Source organism: Falco biarmicus, chromosome 13, assembly GCF_023638135.1.
Source record: "Falco biarmicus isolate bFalBia1 chromosome 13, bFalBia1.pri, whole genome shotgun sequence".
Taxonomy (NCBI): Eukaryota; Metazoa; Chordata; class Aves; order Falconiformes; family Falconidae; genus Falco; species Falco biarmicus.
This window is the reverse complement of record NC_079300.1, coordinates 26,398,506-26,414,655: the sequence shown is the minus strand read 5'-3', so window position 1 is coordinate 26,414,655 and position 16,150 is coordinate 26,398,506. Positions and strand designations below refer to the sequence as shown.

The 16,150-nt window shown below is 41.6% G+C and overlaps 1 protein-coding gene across 4 annotated transcripts in view; it reads right to left on the bottom strand.

Moving 5' to 3' along the window:
- The window catches only part of LIMS2 (LIM zinc finger domain containing 2), a 33,310-nt gene extending 17,949 nt beyond the window's left edge, over nucleotides 1-15,361 (bottom strand). The window contains exons 1-3 of one of the 4 annotated variants that reach the window (XM_056358537.1): nucleotides 15,145-15,361; nucleotides 905-1,064; nucleotides 269-335 (exon numbers count right to left, since the gene is read on the bottom strand). In XM_056358537.1, the coding sequence (XP_056214512.1) occupies nucleotides 269-335; nucleotides 905-1,064; nucleotides 15,145-15,155 (238 nt within the window). In that variant the 5' untranslated portion in view covers nucleotides 15,156-15,361. Of the gene's footprint in view, nucleotides 1-268; nucleotides 336-904; nucleotides 1,065-1,297; nucleotides 1,698-2,526; nucleotides 2,711-9,109; nucleotides 9,252-15,144 lie in introns of those variants that run through there. The other 3 variants (XM_056358536.1, XM_056358538.1, XM_056358539.1) reach the window with 3 other exon arrangements.
- Between the last annotated feature and the right edge of the window lie 789 nt (nucleotides 15,362-16,150).

The following is a 16,150-nucleotide window of genomic DNA, read 5'->3' as shown; positions in this document are numbered from 1 at the left end:
GTATGCTGCCCTAATCCTTCCAACTTTAATTCCACAAGAACTATTACAGTCTAACTTTGAAAACCCTAATTATAAACCTAATTATTCCCACAACCAGGATACCCTAAATCACTGCTGGTATCATGCTTTGTTTCCTTCTAGAGCTTCTGCTCCTTAAAATGACCTCAACAATCCCAGGCCAGGGCTGGATGGATGTCACTGCAACGGTGGGAGGTTTGCATGGCCCTGTAGCTGTTACCCTACAGTGTTGACATGCACCACATCTTACCACATTCCCCGCAGCAAGGAGCAAACAGCATCTGAAAGTCATGCTCACAGTACTTCCGACCTTCAAACTGCAAACAGGAGAGAAGGAGTCCTCATGAGTAACTGAGCTACTCTTACGTCTTGATTTACTCATGTAATTCAGAGCTACCCCTCCCACATGAGGCTAAAACTCACAGCAAATTAAGAATGCAGCATGTTTAAAAGAATGTGCTATTCAAAATATGTGCTTGCACGTATTCTGTAAAAACAATTCAACCTAATTTTTAAATAGATTCACCAATTTCAGTTGCCCAATTGGAAAAGTTTAGTATAAAAAGTCTAAAAAAAAAGACAAAAAAACACTTATGCCTAATGAAATATTAAGAAACATTTTCTATTTTCCTTTTGAAATGCCTCTTACTCGAAGAGCAAGCATACAGTTTTTGTTGTTACTGATATATAGGAAGGAGCGTGTGAGAAGAAAAAAAAAGCAAATGAAGTCTGAAGCCCTTTAAAAAAACAATCAACAAAGGTTTAGGGCTAAGAAATTAAACATGCAAGAAAGATGGAAATTCATATTTCTGCCAGAATTTTCACCTAATTCCTTGCATTTTAATTCAGTTGTTTCTCTTCTCTTACACACAGTATGAGAACTCACCTCATAAAAAAGTCCATCTGGGAACTGACGAAAACACTGAGCACAGACAAAGCAGTTTTCATGATAGAGCTCCCCATTGCTGTTCACAATCCTTTCTGCAGGATCAAATCGAGTCTGGCAGCGTTCACATACTGCATTTGCGAGAGCATCAGACATATTACTGGAATAAAGACAGGAATAAGAACATGAGCAATGTCACAGCCAATCACATGAGTATAATCATATCATCCAAGTTTCCCCAACATCTATGAACGCAACATTTCCACTTCTTTAAACTTCCTTTTACATGAAGAAAAAAAAAAAGGTCAATGAGTCAATTCAGCACTGACATCAGTTAGAAATAATGTTCTTGCAACTCACACGTGGCAGAATAAGCTCATGTTGCAGACTTACCTACTGCACGCTTTCGGCTGCTTCACCAGTCTTTTGCCCCATTATGTCATCCTGCTAATAGCTCACACCAAATATCCACAATTTTAAATAAATCAGTAGTTCAGAGTAGCAAACACAATGATCCTGACTTCATAGGATTTCTGGTCCTGGGATGTGCACCTCTGAGGATTTTCTGGTGTGTAATAAGCACTGATATCCAGCTGCAGTCTCCCCTTCGTTGCAGGAATTAACAGCATTTCCCCCTCTACCCAGCAGCTTATGTGCACAAGAGTAATAGGAAAATAATTGCATACAATGCCTCTGTCCTCCTAATAAATCAGTTGAAACTGTCAAAGTGTTAAAAAGGTATGGGTAGAGAGAAGTCTCTCTGGCTGGTTTGGGAAATAGATTAACTTCATTTCCTCAGAAAGTGAAGCTAAAAAAAAAAAACCCCAAAACCACACTGACAAATCATGTAAAAGGCATTTCCTCTATCTCACCTAAAATGCAGAACAACCCTAACCTCTTTCACAAAACTTTCACGCTTGCCATCATGGTAATCTAAGTTCTCTATATACTAGGAGAATGCAGTTTTAAAATCATATATCATATGATTTTATAATATAATCAAAAGAAGAAAAAATTATAAGCAAAGAGTCTCGGTTTCTTGTTGCAATGGGACCTTTCTTTTAACCACCAGACTATCCAGTGATACATAAATTCAATATTGCTACACTTATAGGTGTAGAAAACCTATTGTATGCCTTCTGGGCACCTTCTGAATTCTCTGATTGGAAAGATAGCAATTTTATAGGTGGGAGTACAAAAAATTTCTACCATGTTACAAATCTCTTAAATATTTGTGTAATAGTTTTCCTGAAGCACATAACGTATACATAAAATGAATGATAGCTTGGTTTAAAAGATTTTTTTCTTTCTTTTTATATTCAAAGCTACTCTGAACTGAACTGCCATTGCCATTGTTATTCTACCACCTGACATGCTGCTTTCCACACCTCTTCATAGAAAACAGTAAAATCCACATGTTCCACTAGCAGAAGGTTCTTTTTCCTCTGGTTAGAGACACCCCTACAAAAACACACCACTGTTTGTACGCCAGGGCTTTGTGCTCTGAGCACAACTAAAAGGAGCAGGTAGCAGTGCAGGCAGCAGCACAGGCAGCAGCCTCATACTCCTGAGGCAACAAACCCAGCCCTGTGCTTCAGCTGGCTCTGCTGAGTCAAACGTACCACATCTGTAGCCTGCACAAACATCCCGTGCTGTGACTTTGAGGGACCGCTCTGTAAAAATATACTTTCTTTCTGCCACTGCAGTTCAAAGGGTGGCAAACATCATGGGAGCTGGTACTAGTTTCAAGAACGGAGCGCCGATTTAGCAGAAATTTTTTAAAACTTGCTGCCTTTTGCAGTATGAAGGAGCTTTAAAAAAACAGAGATGGACTGGAATTATGGATAAGCAGGAAATCCTGTAATTTCATAAATTAGAGATCATAGGTTAAAGAAACATTTTATCCCAACAGACTACCAAAGCAACAGATCAACACAAAAACATTAGTGTTTGCAGCAAAGCCAAGAGACCTAATCGGCTTAGTTTTCAATAGCCACTCTTCCAGTTCCGTAATGCAAATGTGTACCAGGACTTGAAAATACGATCTCCCCCATCAAGTATTTTTTTCCCTCTTAAAAAATTTGATGCCTGAATTCTAAGACTTGAGCTACCCAGCAACCAGGATTAAAAGAGCTTCACGTCACCAGCAGTGAAAAAGCTCCTTTGGGTTACAGAAGAAAACCAGGCAAAACGGCATTCCAGCAAGTCTCATAATTTCCTACATAACGTCAAGTACACCCTACACACGAACAACAAAGCATGACCTAGGGTTGCGTTTGTTAGGGGTTTTGCTTTATAAACATGAAATGAACATTAAAAAAAAATCCCAATTTCTTTTTCTTTCTCCAAATGGACTTTAACAGCACTCTAGGAAAGGAACAGCACCAATTCCTGCCGCTACCAGCTACCTGCTGGCTGAACTCTGTAAGAACAGAGCTGCTGCCCAGACTACAGTACACCACAATGACAGCCTGCAGCCTGCACAGCTGTCTTCCTGCATTAAACACAGTGCAAGTGCACACCAAACGCTACCGAATACACCTATCCTGGGAGAGATTCTCACACAAGTCCCATAGTTGGGTGGGCTGAAAGATAATGAAGATGTAAGGACTCACTCCCAAGAATAGGGCTTTCAGGAGCCTCCGTTCTGAAAGCAGCATTTGAGGGCTGAAGGCAGAGTACTGTGGAGACACAGAGATGCTCTGAAGGCAGAGCAACCTCCCAGTGAACCCTGACTTCTAAACAATACAAAATCTATTGGGAAATTTAAATTCTTAGTGGAAGTCAGACGCACTATTGTTCTGTGTTCTCACTGTCTTCCCTTAGCATGAAGTACAACTTTGGATTTAATTTTTAACTCTCAAAAAAATTAACTTACTTCATTCATTTGCAAAAGCAAAAGAATATCAAGAGTCCCAAGAGTTTATTTACTGTTCTGATGATGCACAATGATGAAAAAGGTCCAACTCCTAGCTATGGAATTTTGTTCAAAATACCCTAATACTTTTTTAACAACAGAATATGATATGCAGTGAAAAAAATCACTAATCATTTTGCAAAAAAATAGAACAAGCACTCAATGACTTGGAAATGGAAAACTAAAAAAAAGTTCAAAACTCTTGAGCCAGAACAACTTGGTTGATGTCAGCAAGATATCCTCAAAGGCATAAGAAAGATGACTGTGATACAGCCTGAGCTGTCCAAGAAATGCCACAATGCAAATGAGCTAATGGTTGTGACTTGTTACTCATATATGAGAGAAACTTTTAGTCCAGTAAGAAATAAAAGAACCCGTACACAAAGTAACACAGTTCTCTGCCTCAGCTAAAACCCAGTTGAAATTTGTTGAGGAGAGTCATACAGGAGACAACTAAATCACACATCAGCTCCTGCCCAATGCGTCTCCTGTAACACAAAACAGCAGCTGTGGCTCTTTGACAAACATAGCTCCAGTTTTACTTCTGTTCTCTTTTCATTCATGACTTTGCATCCATTTTTACTTAAGATGTTTTATTCTTTTGCACCTCAGCTAAAACTTGCAACTTTGGCATTACCCTCAAGGTACAACCTTGCATTTATTCAAGTTTTACCTTCACGTATGCCATAGTTTCTTACAAGAATCTTCCTCAACTACACACTCCCGCGTGCCCTCTTCCTTGTGCAAAACCAAGCATTTAATAAACTAGCTCAAGGTTAAAATTAACCGAGGCTGGAAGGGGGAGGGAGGTAAGTTCTAAATCAGAGCAGTTTTAGGATTCGGTTTACTAGACTGCTGCAAAACCACTTCTGTCGGCAGCATGGGGAGAGGAAAAGCATCACCAAAACCATCTTTTTGATGGTGGTGCCAAGAATGACCAGGAAAGTTAGACTTGCTGTGTCAATCCTAAGATATTTAGATCTGAATCTCTCCCACAAAGGACAGTCTCCAATATTGTATTCTAGTCTGTTTGCTCACTGATTTTTTTGCAATTCGGTAAAATACAGAATCTTCCTCTGTTTTAACAATAAGCTGGTGACACAAAGACAGGAAAGGCTATTAAAACACAACTAGCTCAACATCCTGAAGTTATCCTGTCCTGTGCAAATCCAAAGAATACCAGTGCTCAAACAATGCTTTTTCCAATCTTTCACTATCACATGCCATATCTTTAACAAATTATCTTTGTCAAAGTACCCAATTCACAGAAATTAGTTATTTACCATTATAATTAGGTGCAGGTTTCACATGCTTTGACTTCCCAGAAGTATTTACTGTAAAGCATCAGCATTACTCTCACATTGAAAAATAAAAAGAAAAATTCCTTCTTTATAAGAAGTGGAAGTTAATTAGGAGACCCATTCTGTGCCACAGGTACAGGCAGTATAGAAAGATTTGAAAACCTTTTACCTTCTTATACCACTCAAGTCAATAGGGATCTATCTTCCAAGAACAGTGGTTTCATATCTATTTGGGATAGCAAATGTCATATTTTTATATCATACTCTCATACAGATTCAGTAAATTGGGCCTGTATTACTACAGAAAAAAAAAGGGGGGGGTGGGTGTTGGACTTCAATACCAAGAAAGCTAGCTAAAATGCTACAGCTTCTATACTGCTACCTCCTCTTTAAAACATCTGTCCACAGGTTTCTAGCACTGGTGCCAGGTTGAGGGGAAAAAAAGGCAAATTAATACTCGCACTGCTAGGATAATAGAACAGAAGCTCCAGCCTTCACATCAGCAGGATTCAGATTCTCAAACACGGATGCAAGACAAAATGAACCAGACAACTAGACAACCAGAACAGGTGAACAGTCTCAGACTATCAGGTCCAAGAAGGGAACTGCAGGTGCAAGGAACACTTGTAAGAAAAGCCCAGTCCAAAACCCCCAGATTTCTTTAACTGGTCTCGAAAGCTTTTTGTTTTCAGTGTCAAAAAAAGAGTTCTTCATCACAATGCTACATGAAGAATTACTTTAATACAGAGATGACCCAAAACCTTACAGATACTACAAAAAGAAAGGAAGACAACATTTCAAGATACGAGAGTCCAGGGCGTTGTCCAAACTTCAGCAGACAGGCACTGTACCTACGCTCAGGAATCCTAGAAAGGTATTCTCTGCTTGTTCTAGTCTACCAGTAGAAACTAGTGTATACAGAAGATATCACAGTATGGTAAAATTTACATAGTAATTTCTAGTATGTATGCACACACAGGTGCCTAGGACAGTAAAGAGTCAAAAACCTAGAAAGCTATCACCACTTGTGTATATCATAGATGCCAATAGCTAAGGTAAAAATCAGAGCTTATGTTCTTATTTACTACACAGGGATAATTAAGAAAAACATAAAAATGCAACTTATGGTCACAATATGGAAAAAAATCTTGACGGCTCCTTATTTCTCCTTGACCTACCAGCAACAGCAATTTGCTAGTTGTAGAAGCCAGGGGTTTAAAAAAAATTCCACTCCTCCACACACTGCAGCTGAGACCAGAATACAATGTCTGTAAGGTTGGCCTGCAGGAGAAGCCACCATCAGGCAGACCTTTAGGACCAGCAGCAGCACTGCAAGTCTGTCAGTATTCACACAGAAAAAAATGCTATGCCATGGGTACTTGGTAGTCCCTCTCAACACAATGCAATACTTATTTCCAGTAAACCATGACCAATTTCTTAAAAAGACACACATTTAGCAGTGTTCACTCAGCCCAGGGAAACATCAACAACATAAAGAAATGTAGGGGTTTAAAATGGGTTATACCTCTTACACAAGAAAAACACCCTTTTATCAAGCATGTACCACTTCACCCACAATGTCTATTTCATAAATAACTTCTTATACACATTTAATCTTTCTCTAATTCACTTCCGTTATCTCAAAGGAGCGAAATGTGATGTCTGTTTACCAGCACCGATAGGACAGATCATTCCCAAACGTGTTCATCCATTAGCATCCACTAGCAGCAACACTACTTTTGGATTACTCTCATCTGCCTGAAGAAAGGACATAAACTATCAGGACCTATCAGGAAGGAGAAGCAAAAATTATCAGTAGCTCAAAACCTGTGGATATAATACAAATAATTCAGGACACAAAATTCCCAAACAGATTAGAATCTTCAGCGCTGTCATCTGCTGAGTAAAAACAAATTACGTGGCTCTATGCTTACTTTGCATCCTGAACTATGATGTGAAAAATGTATTCCATTTACCTATCTAGACAATTCCTCCCTAAATTACTCTGCCAGCTGCAAAAATTATTTCTTCTGAACCTGACTGGGCTTATTACAAATTCTGCCAGCGCACAGTTTATATGCAAGCCTTGCTCTGTACACAATACCGCAGCAATACATACACAGCCTTTCTCCCTCAACACAGCGCAGTATCAGCCTCTGAGCATTCTCCTGCCTAGCGCTATATCCCTGTAGCCCCAGCTGTGCTCGGCTTCAGAGCGAGCTCCCCGCCACACTCCGCTCTTCCTAGACTTACTAACATGCCCAAGCTCGATGCAGTACACTTGGAGAATCATTGCTGTCAGCAGTGCTATGTCAGCAATGCCCAGATCACCTCCTGTAGCAGCTTCACATAGCACATCAATAGCGTAGGTTTAAAACAAGAGCTGTCACACAGATAAGCATTTTCCAAACACCAAGCTCCAGCTCCTGAAATCTAGCTGACATAGAAGGCAAACAAGAACTAACCCTGTTCTCCTGCAAAACCATACCAGTGTGGCGCTGAGTACTATAAACATGCTGTTCAGAAAAGGGCATTATTTCCACCTAGCAGATTAAGTATGTGTACTTAAGAGAGAGTTTTAAACACTGATTTGAAAAAAAAACAAAATCAAGGCTTGAAAAGTCTCTGTCATGTTTACAAACTTAGAAAAAAAATATTAGAAATAATAATTTGAAATCATGGAGAAAAAAACCATTGTGCATTCACCTTCTTTCTGGAAGGCTCTTACAGGTTACAATGAAACACAGATAAACAGCTGAATGCAAACTATATTTTGACAATACGAGATGACTATGTCTGGGCATTTATCTCCTCATCCCTCCCATACTGAAGTTCACACTCTACTGCTTGTGTTCTATGGCTGCTTTTTCAATGTTCGTTTTCTTTTCTCTCACAGGTCCCTTCTATGCTTCTTACCCTTCCTGAACAGCACCCTCTCCACTCAATGGCAGCACCGTTTCTTCCACCGCCTTCTTACTCCCCTGCTCACTAAATTCTCATACATTCACACCCACAACTTTGTTTAGGAAAACCTGAAAATTTACAAACTGACTAATAGCTATAGGCTAAAAGGAAAACAGTGGGGAAAGTAGGGTTCTAGCGAGGGATCCACGGTTCAAACTGAGAAGCCGAACCAATTGCTCAATTCCAGGTAAACATCAGGTCTATCTACTGCTAAGAAAAGACTGAAATTCAAAACTTCTGACTGCTAGGGAAAAAAATAATCTCCTTTCCTGCATGCTCATTGCTGTCCCCAGTCACAGAGACTTCAGATCCAATATTGCTGCTGCAGCTCAGAGCTCTCCCAAAATGCAAGAAACTAGGTTGCATTTAATTCCTGTTAATTTCTTTCTTGCCCAAAATTAATGTCAATGAATATTGAGAAGGAAAATAAAATTTTAATCTGAAGCACAGGAAAAGTAATGATCAAATCAAGCAAAGGAATCATCTGGGCAGATTTAAGAAGCTCTGGTTGATGAGTTCTAAATAATCTTAAGAAGCAGCTACATACACTCAAAGCTTCAGTTTCTACTGGACTGGAGTTATTTACAAAAACTAGCTTGCTATTAACAGTACAGGTGAAGAAATGGACTATTGAGCACTAAAAAATCAAGGAGCAGTAGAATGTCATCAACATTTCAAAAAATCACTGTATTTCACCATTTCTTTATTCCCACCGTGCCTAAATACTTCACCACTAACGCCACTAGCACTAACGTTGGTCCTGAACACTAATACAGTGCTTCGAAACGGGAAAGGTTCTCCATTGTTGCTTTCCTGTTATTGTTAAAAACTGAAAGCATTCTCATCAGGAAAGTCCTTTTCTTCGTAATCTACTTGGAAATGAAAATAAACAGACTTCATCCCCTCTGGCTGCGTGCAGATAATTCATGCTTTAAATAAAAAGCCTCCCCCACCAGAACCAAACATCTATCAAATCCTGGAAAATGCTTCACCACCACCATTCCTCTCATCTCAGAGACGTACCCACGTATCCCAGCTGCTGTATCTGTCCTGGTGCTCAGGAGTGACCCTGTGCCACTTAGCCGATCCTGCCGGCGTTGATAAAGTTTGGAGGATGCCAGCCCCCGGAGTCTGAGCCCAGCCATGGCACCCAAGGCCACTGTGAAGGGGAATGCAGAGACACAACTGGAACGAACACCAGCAACACTGATATTCAATGAGTCACCTTCCTTTTGGGAGTTGCCTTTACGTTTTAGAAGAGCTAAAGCAGGATGCATAGACCCCTGCTCGAGCATTGTTTCTTACAGTTGATCTGCAATTGCGCTACAGTCTTAAAGACCAGACAACCTCTTTCCTGTATTCCACTAGTAATTACCTATTTAAGGCAGTACACTGAGTCTACATCAGCAGCTCATTCTGTGTTAACTTGCATGACGTCCCTCTGTCAATTTCATGAGATTAAAAAAAAATAATATCCTGAGTCTTCACATCATTAATCCACTTAATTCAAGAAGACTTTCTGATCAAAGCAACAGAGAAACACAGAAGAGCAAAACAGATTACTAGATCTCTTGACAACAAACACTTTCATTTACTGCACATGAGTATCTGACCCTGGCATCTCTAAGGTGGTTCCCTGCAGGCTGCTGCATCACACAGTGTCTTGAGGATACTGCAAAAAACAGAACTGTTCCTTTCATCTGGATAAAGCATATTCCAAGAAATAAAACCGTGAAGACTTTTGCTCTCCGGACACACTCCAGCCTGCAGAAGTGGCATGCGGCGGAGGGTGAGGAAGCAGGGAGAAGGAACATACTTGGCATTCCAGCCTCCAGAGCTCTCTGCTGGGAACCGAACAGGGCCCTCTAACAGGAGTTTGCCCTTTCTACTTCTCCCCCTCTCCACCCACCCCTGCAAGACAGAAAGAGCATCACACAGCACAAATGGCTAGGGCCCGGTGTAGGGGGGTAGAAAGAGTAAAAATCTGAGAATACAGTAAAAATCTGAGCATACGGAAGTCAGTTTTTAAGAGAACAAAGGGAAAGGAGTGGAGGATGGGAGCATCTGAGTCAGTGTCATTTGATCAGCATCACCATGAAAAACGTCTCAAGAGTCATTACCAACAAACTATTTTTCAGTAAATTATATTAAAAAAATTAGGATTCTTGTAGCATGAGAGTGAAATATATTCCATGACTACAGCCTGGCAAGCTACAGAGGAAAAAAAACTGAGAGAAGCGATGACTTCATAAGTACTAAATGAATATTATTAACCAGCAGAGATCCCTTCTGTCCTTTAAAGAAAAACAGAAGGGTTTACTGGGACCCAGCAAAACAGGCACACAAAGAAAGAACATCACTTGCAAAACCAGAGATCAGTAACCTCAAAATGTACAATTCACCCCACATTTCATTGAGAGCTTCAGGCTCCTCATCGCTCCTGTAATCTGCCACTATCATTTCTTTCAGACTGCATGTCTGCTTTTTATCCATTTCCACTTTATGATGTAAATGGAACAGAAGAAAAATGTCCTCCATACTGAGTGTTTTTCCTGACCTTTTAAATTGTAGAGCAATAAACCACTTTTAAAATGCAATATTAAATCACCTTTTTACTTTTAGCACAAAGTAAAATATTAAGTCACCGCAACATTACTCTCCCTTAACCTTAAGCAAGCTGGCTAAAAATCTCCGTCTCTCTCAAACACCTAAGCTTTTACCCTGCTGACTCATATAACATGATTTTATTGGTTTTCAGATAATCACTCTTCCATAGAAAAGTATGACACTCTTCTTCAAAGGGAAGATAAGGGGATTGAAGGAAAAACATCAAAACAATAACCACCCTGTATTCCCACCCCTCAACACAAGCTCACCCGCTCACTCCTCTCTTGCTGCCTCGAACATAAAAACAAAACCATGCGTTTTCATTCTTTCTTTCCCTCTTGACAGATCACTTTTAAGAGACAGGGTCGATGCCAAAATCTTACAGCTGGTTACTTTCTGGGCCAAAGCATACAAGAAAGCAGCTAGACGACTTCTAGGCATTAACAAGTAGTTCTCCTCAGAGAAGCACCTCTACGTCCCCAGAAAAGACTACTATGGATCTTCCAACAAGTTAATATTTATCTAGAGAGCCTCAGAGAGCAGATTTATGGAAGGATAATACAATTAAAACCACATTTTTCAGCCCAGAAGAGTAGAAATGGCTGCTTATAACTCAGAGAGCTGAGACCTCTCTTAGTTCGATAGTGGTACTTTCTAGTCAGTGCTCAGAACCTTTCTCAGTATTATCAACCTTTATACTCTCTCCTCTTCCAAACCATTTTACTTGCAATTGCTTCATAAAATGGAGCACATGCACAGCAGCAGCTCTCAACTGAATTAAAAAGCACCTATTAAAATGCTAGCCTAATTGAAAATAATATACTCTTATTTCTTACCTCAACTGGATTAGGAACAATCAATAAAGCGTATCTGTAAATGCAGCTGTTCTTCTTTTGTTGACTGCAGGAAGTACATAGGCGTATCCAGATCCCAATTAGACCAAGTACAGTGATAACAAAAATTTCTTACAAAAATAATTATGCCCTGAAACATGCACTTAGGAAACATTTTTCCTTGGGCTTTGCAGTAGATTAATTTCTAAAGGCTATATAAAACAGCACAGACAATTTTTACTCTCATGTTTTCTAGTCAACACCACAGCAGTGAAGTCTTAAAATAAATTATCTTCAATTCTGATTTATTTTCTACTTTGGGCATTTGATAATGTTTTTGTTCACTGGCCATTCACTGATCCTCTTTCTTAGGAATAAGTCCATCACAAACAACAACAAAAAAAAAACCAGTAGCAAAAAAAATCCTAAACAACAAAAAACCAGCTGATGCCCCCACCCCAACTATCCTTGAAAAGCCAAAATCAAAATGGAGAGATGGACCAAAGACATCAAATACAAACTATAGAAGCAGCCTTCACTTATTTTTTGGTAAGTACCACAATATACTTCTAAAAGCACCAAAAATCACATAAATTATATTTCTTAACACCAGAAAATATAGAAATGCTGCTTAGAAACGTACTTATTTTATATATAACACATTACCTGTTACACAGAGTTTATGTCCAAATGTAGTTAAACAACTAAAATACATATATCTCTTCAATTTCTTTCTGTCCTATTACCTTTGGGTCTTAGTTGGAAAAGATACATTCAAATAAAGGATATTTTTAATTTTTTTTTTTATTTTGAATTAACATTATCCCTTTAAACCAGAGACTGCTCTTGAAATTAAGGACTATAATAGCCACTTCAGACAGGACACAGAAAAATAAATTAGCTCAGCCAAGAGTGGCAGTCAGAATTACTGTTTGCAAATTTCAATTAACTACTTATCAGTCTTCTCTAACAAAACACAATCCTCACATTGTAACAAGTGTAGCTCATGATACATGTCATACTTGAATTTCATTTGCTAAATAGTCACCTATTTTTAATATTTTTCTATTATGAATACACAGAAGTGCACATCTTTCTTTGTATTTTCTGGAATTATATTTTTTCCCTAATGCTAAAAATCAACAAATCAGATCCCTGCAGCTGTTTAAATTCAGGAGACACCCTCTGCAGCTAAATGGGTCAGAACACTTAAAAACAAAAAGGAGTTATTTTTCATCTATCTTAATTACTAATAAGGCATCAGTAATCATAGTACCTGGAAGAGACCGTGTTTTAAATTTCAAAGGAAAGGTGAAGTTAAAAAGAATAATGTGTCAGTGCTTCATGTTGCCTAGCCTTCCTCACTTTAACACAACAAAATCACTCCCTTCCCTGTGTCAACAGTTTCAAGACCAGAGGCACATCTATGTCACATTCCTGGCTCTGGAAGGTTCCTAATGATCCATATGGTGGAGATGCCCCAGCTGTGAAACAGTTCATCTCCTTCCAGAACCCTGAAACCCCTGAATCTCAAAAGCTGGAGAACGTTTGATTACATAATATCAACCTAATTTAAGAACTACCATGTAACAAACACGGAGCAACATCTGCCCACGGTTCAGTAGAGTGACCTGTGGGTGGATCTCGGGGAAGTATATTGTTGATGCTGAATTCTTTCTAATTACTTAGGAGCCTGCCCCAGACCGCAAACAAGACTAAACGCAGTGCTTTGTCAAATGGCATGGGTCATGCAAGGTGCTGAGCAGTGCAACATTTAAGAGACACTGAAAAGCACAGGTTTTGTTTTGCTGGGAAACTGCTACCCCAAATGGATTATACTCTTACTGAGGTAAAAAGCCAGTAGAATTACAGTTATGAGAAACTTCTCTGATTGAATAGTTAATCATTCTGTCCTATGAATGACAGCAGACAGAAATTTAGAAACCTTCCAAGACAAACACTTCTGAGATGTTAAGTAGCACTTGCACTCACTTCTCAAAAGCTAAAGCCAAGGCCTGCTGATTTTAACAACCCTCTGAAGCACATCCGAGGAAAGAAGACAGAAATCTTGCATTACTTTGAAGAACTGCACACGCTGCAGTGCCTCAGCTACCTTGGAACTCTCTACCAAGCCTCACACTTCACATCACAGCTTCTCGCTGAATGCAGCCTTGTACCTTAACAGGCAGGTGTCTGAGGAAGCAGCGTAAGAAGGTAACAAGGATTATTGTCCACAGCCATTTCCCACTGCCCTCTGCAGCTGAGTGATTTCACCTGAGGTAAATATGTAATTCTAAACAGTACTACACCACAGTTCTACAAAAATAAAATCAGCTAAGTTCATATACCCACAATTCTTCCCCCATCCCACCCACTCAGAAGCTTCATGGGCACCCATGACCTGTGAACACCTAAGACTCTTGAGTCTTCCTCTACTCGTAAGGAAATTAATGTAAACTTGTAAATAAATACCTCACATGTCTGAAGAACAAAAAAGGGACCATTAAGATAGAAAAGACAAAGTAATCTAAAGACAGCGGGCAAAATACGGAAGTGTTTTGAGCACGTACAACCGCCCACCATCAATTTGTCATCACAGAAAGCAAAAATAACCCATGCCCAAATCACAGATGAGGATGTAACAATTATATAGTATGTTCTCATACCTAACAACCCACAAAACATGATCTACATCAAATAGTCATAAAAGCTGCATAATACAAACATCAAGACTTCACACGAAAGAAAAATGAATACTTACACACAAACTACTCTGGATCCATTTCAGTATTGCTAGTCATGAAGAGCAATGCTTTAGGGTTGCACTAACGATGGTAGGATTCAGGAGGATGACTATCCCCAAAAAGGCACCTTACTAATTTTAATATTACTTCTTTGTGCTTTTCATCTTCAAGACATTCTCCAAAAGCAAGCTCGTTTTCACAAACTGCTTTATAGTGTCTGGGGTTTATTTTACAGATGAGAGAATAAAGTGATTGGAGACACTAAAGCATTTGTGCAAACTCTTGGAAGATATGAGTAAATGCTTTCCCCACTGCTTTTCTCATTTACATCTGTCAATTAGATAACTTTACAGAGCTCCCCAGTGTCAGACAGCGTGTGAGGAAATGAAGCTGCAGATTTAAACAGCTCTTGGAACATGGAACTCCAAGGCCAGCCCGAAGCAGAGGGGAGTGAACGTGCGGGCAGAGGGGCAGCGCGGAGCTCAGGCACAGGGGTGCGGGGCACAGCGGGAGCCCGGTCTGCGGGGCAGCCGCTGCTCAGACCCGCAGCCGCAACTTCCCAGCTCCGTTTCTGGTCTTCCCACCGCCCCGGCCGTGCCCCGTCGCAGGGGTAAGGCACGGCGGAGCAGCCCTCGCTGCGCTCTCCCGCGGGGTCAGGCTCCGGCCCCCGCGGCACGGAGCCGCCCGCGCTGCGGAAGCCGCCCTCAGCCGCCCGCGGGGAACGTGCTCCCCCCGGCCGTTCCCTGCCGGCCACGCCGCCGGCTCACCCCCGCACGCCGGGGCTGCCGGCCGCCCCTCGCTGCCTGCCACAGCGGCCGCGAAGGCAGGACCGCCCGTCGGGGCGGGGGCGCGGGACCGAACCCCCCCGCCTTACCTGCCGGTCATGGCGGCGCGCCCCCGGATCGGCTGCGAGGCGGGACAGGCGGCGCGGCGGCTGCGGGCCCAGCGAGCCCCGGCGGGCAGCACAAACCCCGCCCCGGCCCGGCGCGGCCCGCCGGCGGCCCGGGCCCCCTGGGCGTGGGCGGGAGCCGCGGCCCCCGGTGACTCAGGGCAGCCCCCCCGGCCCCGCGCATACTTTTCCTATAAAGGGAAAGAAACACCGAGTAAGGCAGCAGCGGGGCGCACCGCCTCCCGCCGGGGCACCGGCATGCCCGGCGGCTCAGGGCCCCTCCGGCAGCTAACGTGAGCCCGGCGGGGAGGGGAAACGCAGTCGGCACGGCTTTGCCACCAGCCGTTACCCGGGTACAGTTATATCTGACATAAACCGCATTGACATAATGCTTCTTCTTGTGACCAAAGCAGCAGCGACAGGCCGCCATGCTTGCTGCATGTCCCCATGCCAGGGGAAACAGCCCCATGGCGTGTTTCACCTTCGTGGCAGCAGGAAACACATCTGGAAGGCCCTTCCAGGAAAGGGCGAGATGGCAGTCTTCGCTGTTGAGAGTCTGAGGGATCGCATTCCCTAATGAGGACCCATCCAAGAGCAATGGTTTCGATTAACATCTAATCCCTTCTTGCCCATGATCAAACTTTGTCCTGAGCACTTACAGTTTTATGTTCTCTGAGGTGTCTCAATGCACAATATACCAATGCTAAGGCGAGCCACCAAACGGGACAGGGAGCGCCTGCTCAAAAGCAATTTTAAACTTTCTCTGCACCTCATAAAGTAGCCTAGGGCGATGCGGCTCACCATTGCTATGGGTAGTTTCAAGCTTGGGCTGACGACAGAAACTCTGTGCCCTCTGTGTTTCCTGGTGTCCAAACATCTCATTTTTTGGCCCTACAGTAAACACTTAGAAGCATACAGGTTAAATTAGCATTTGCTATTTTTTATTACTTACTTAAACCAGGGTGAAGTATTGATTGGATGTTCTTACTTT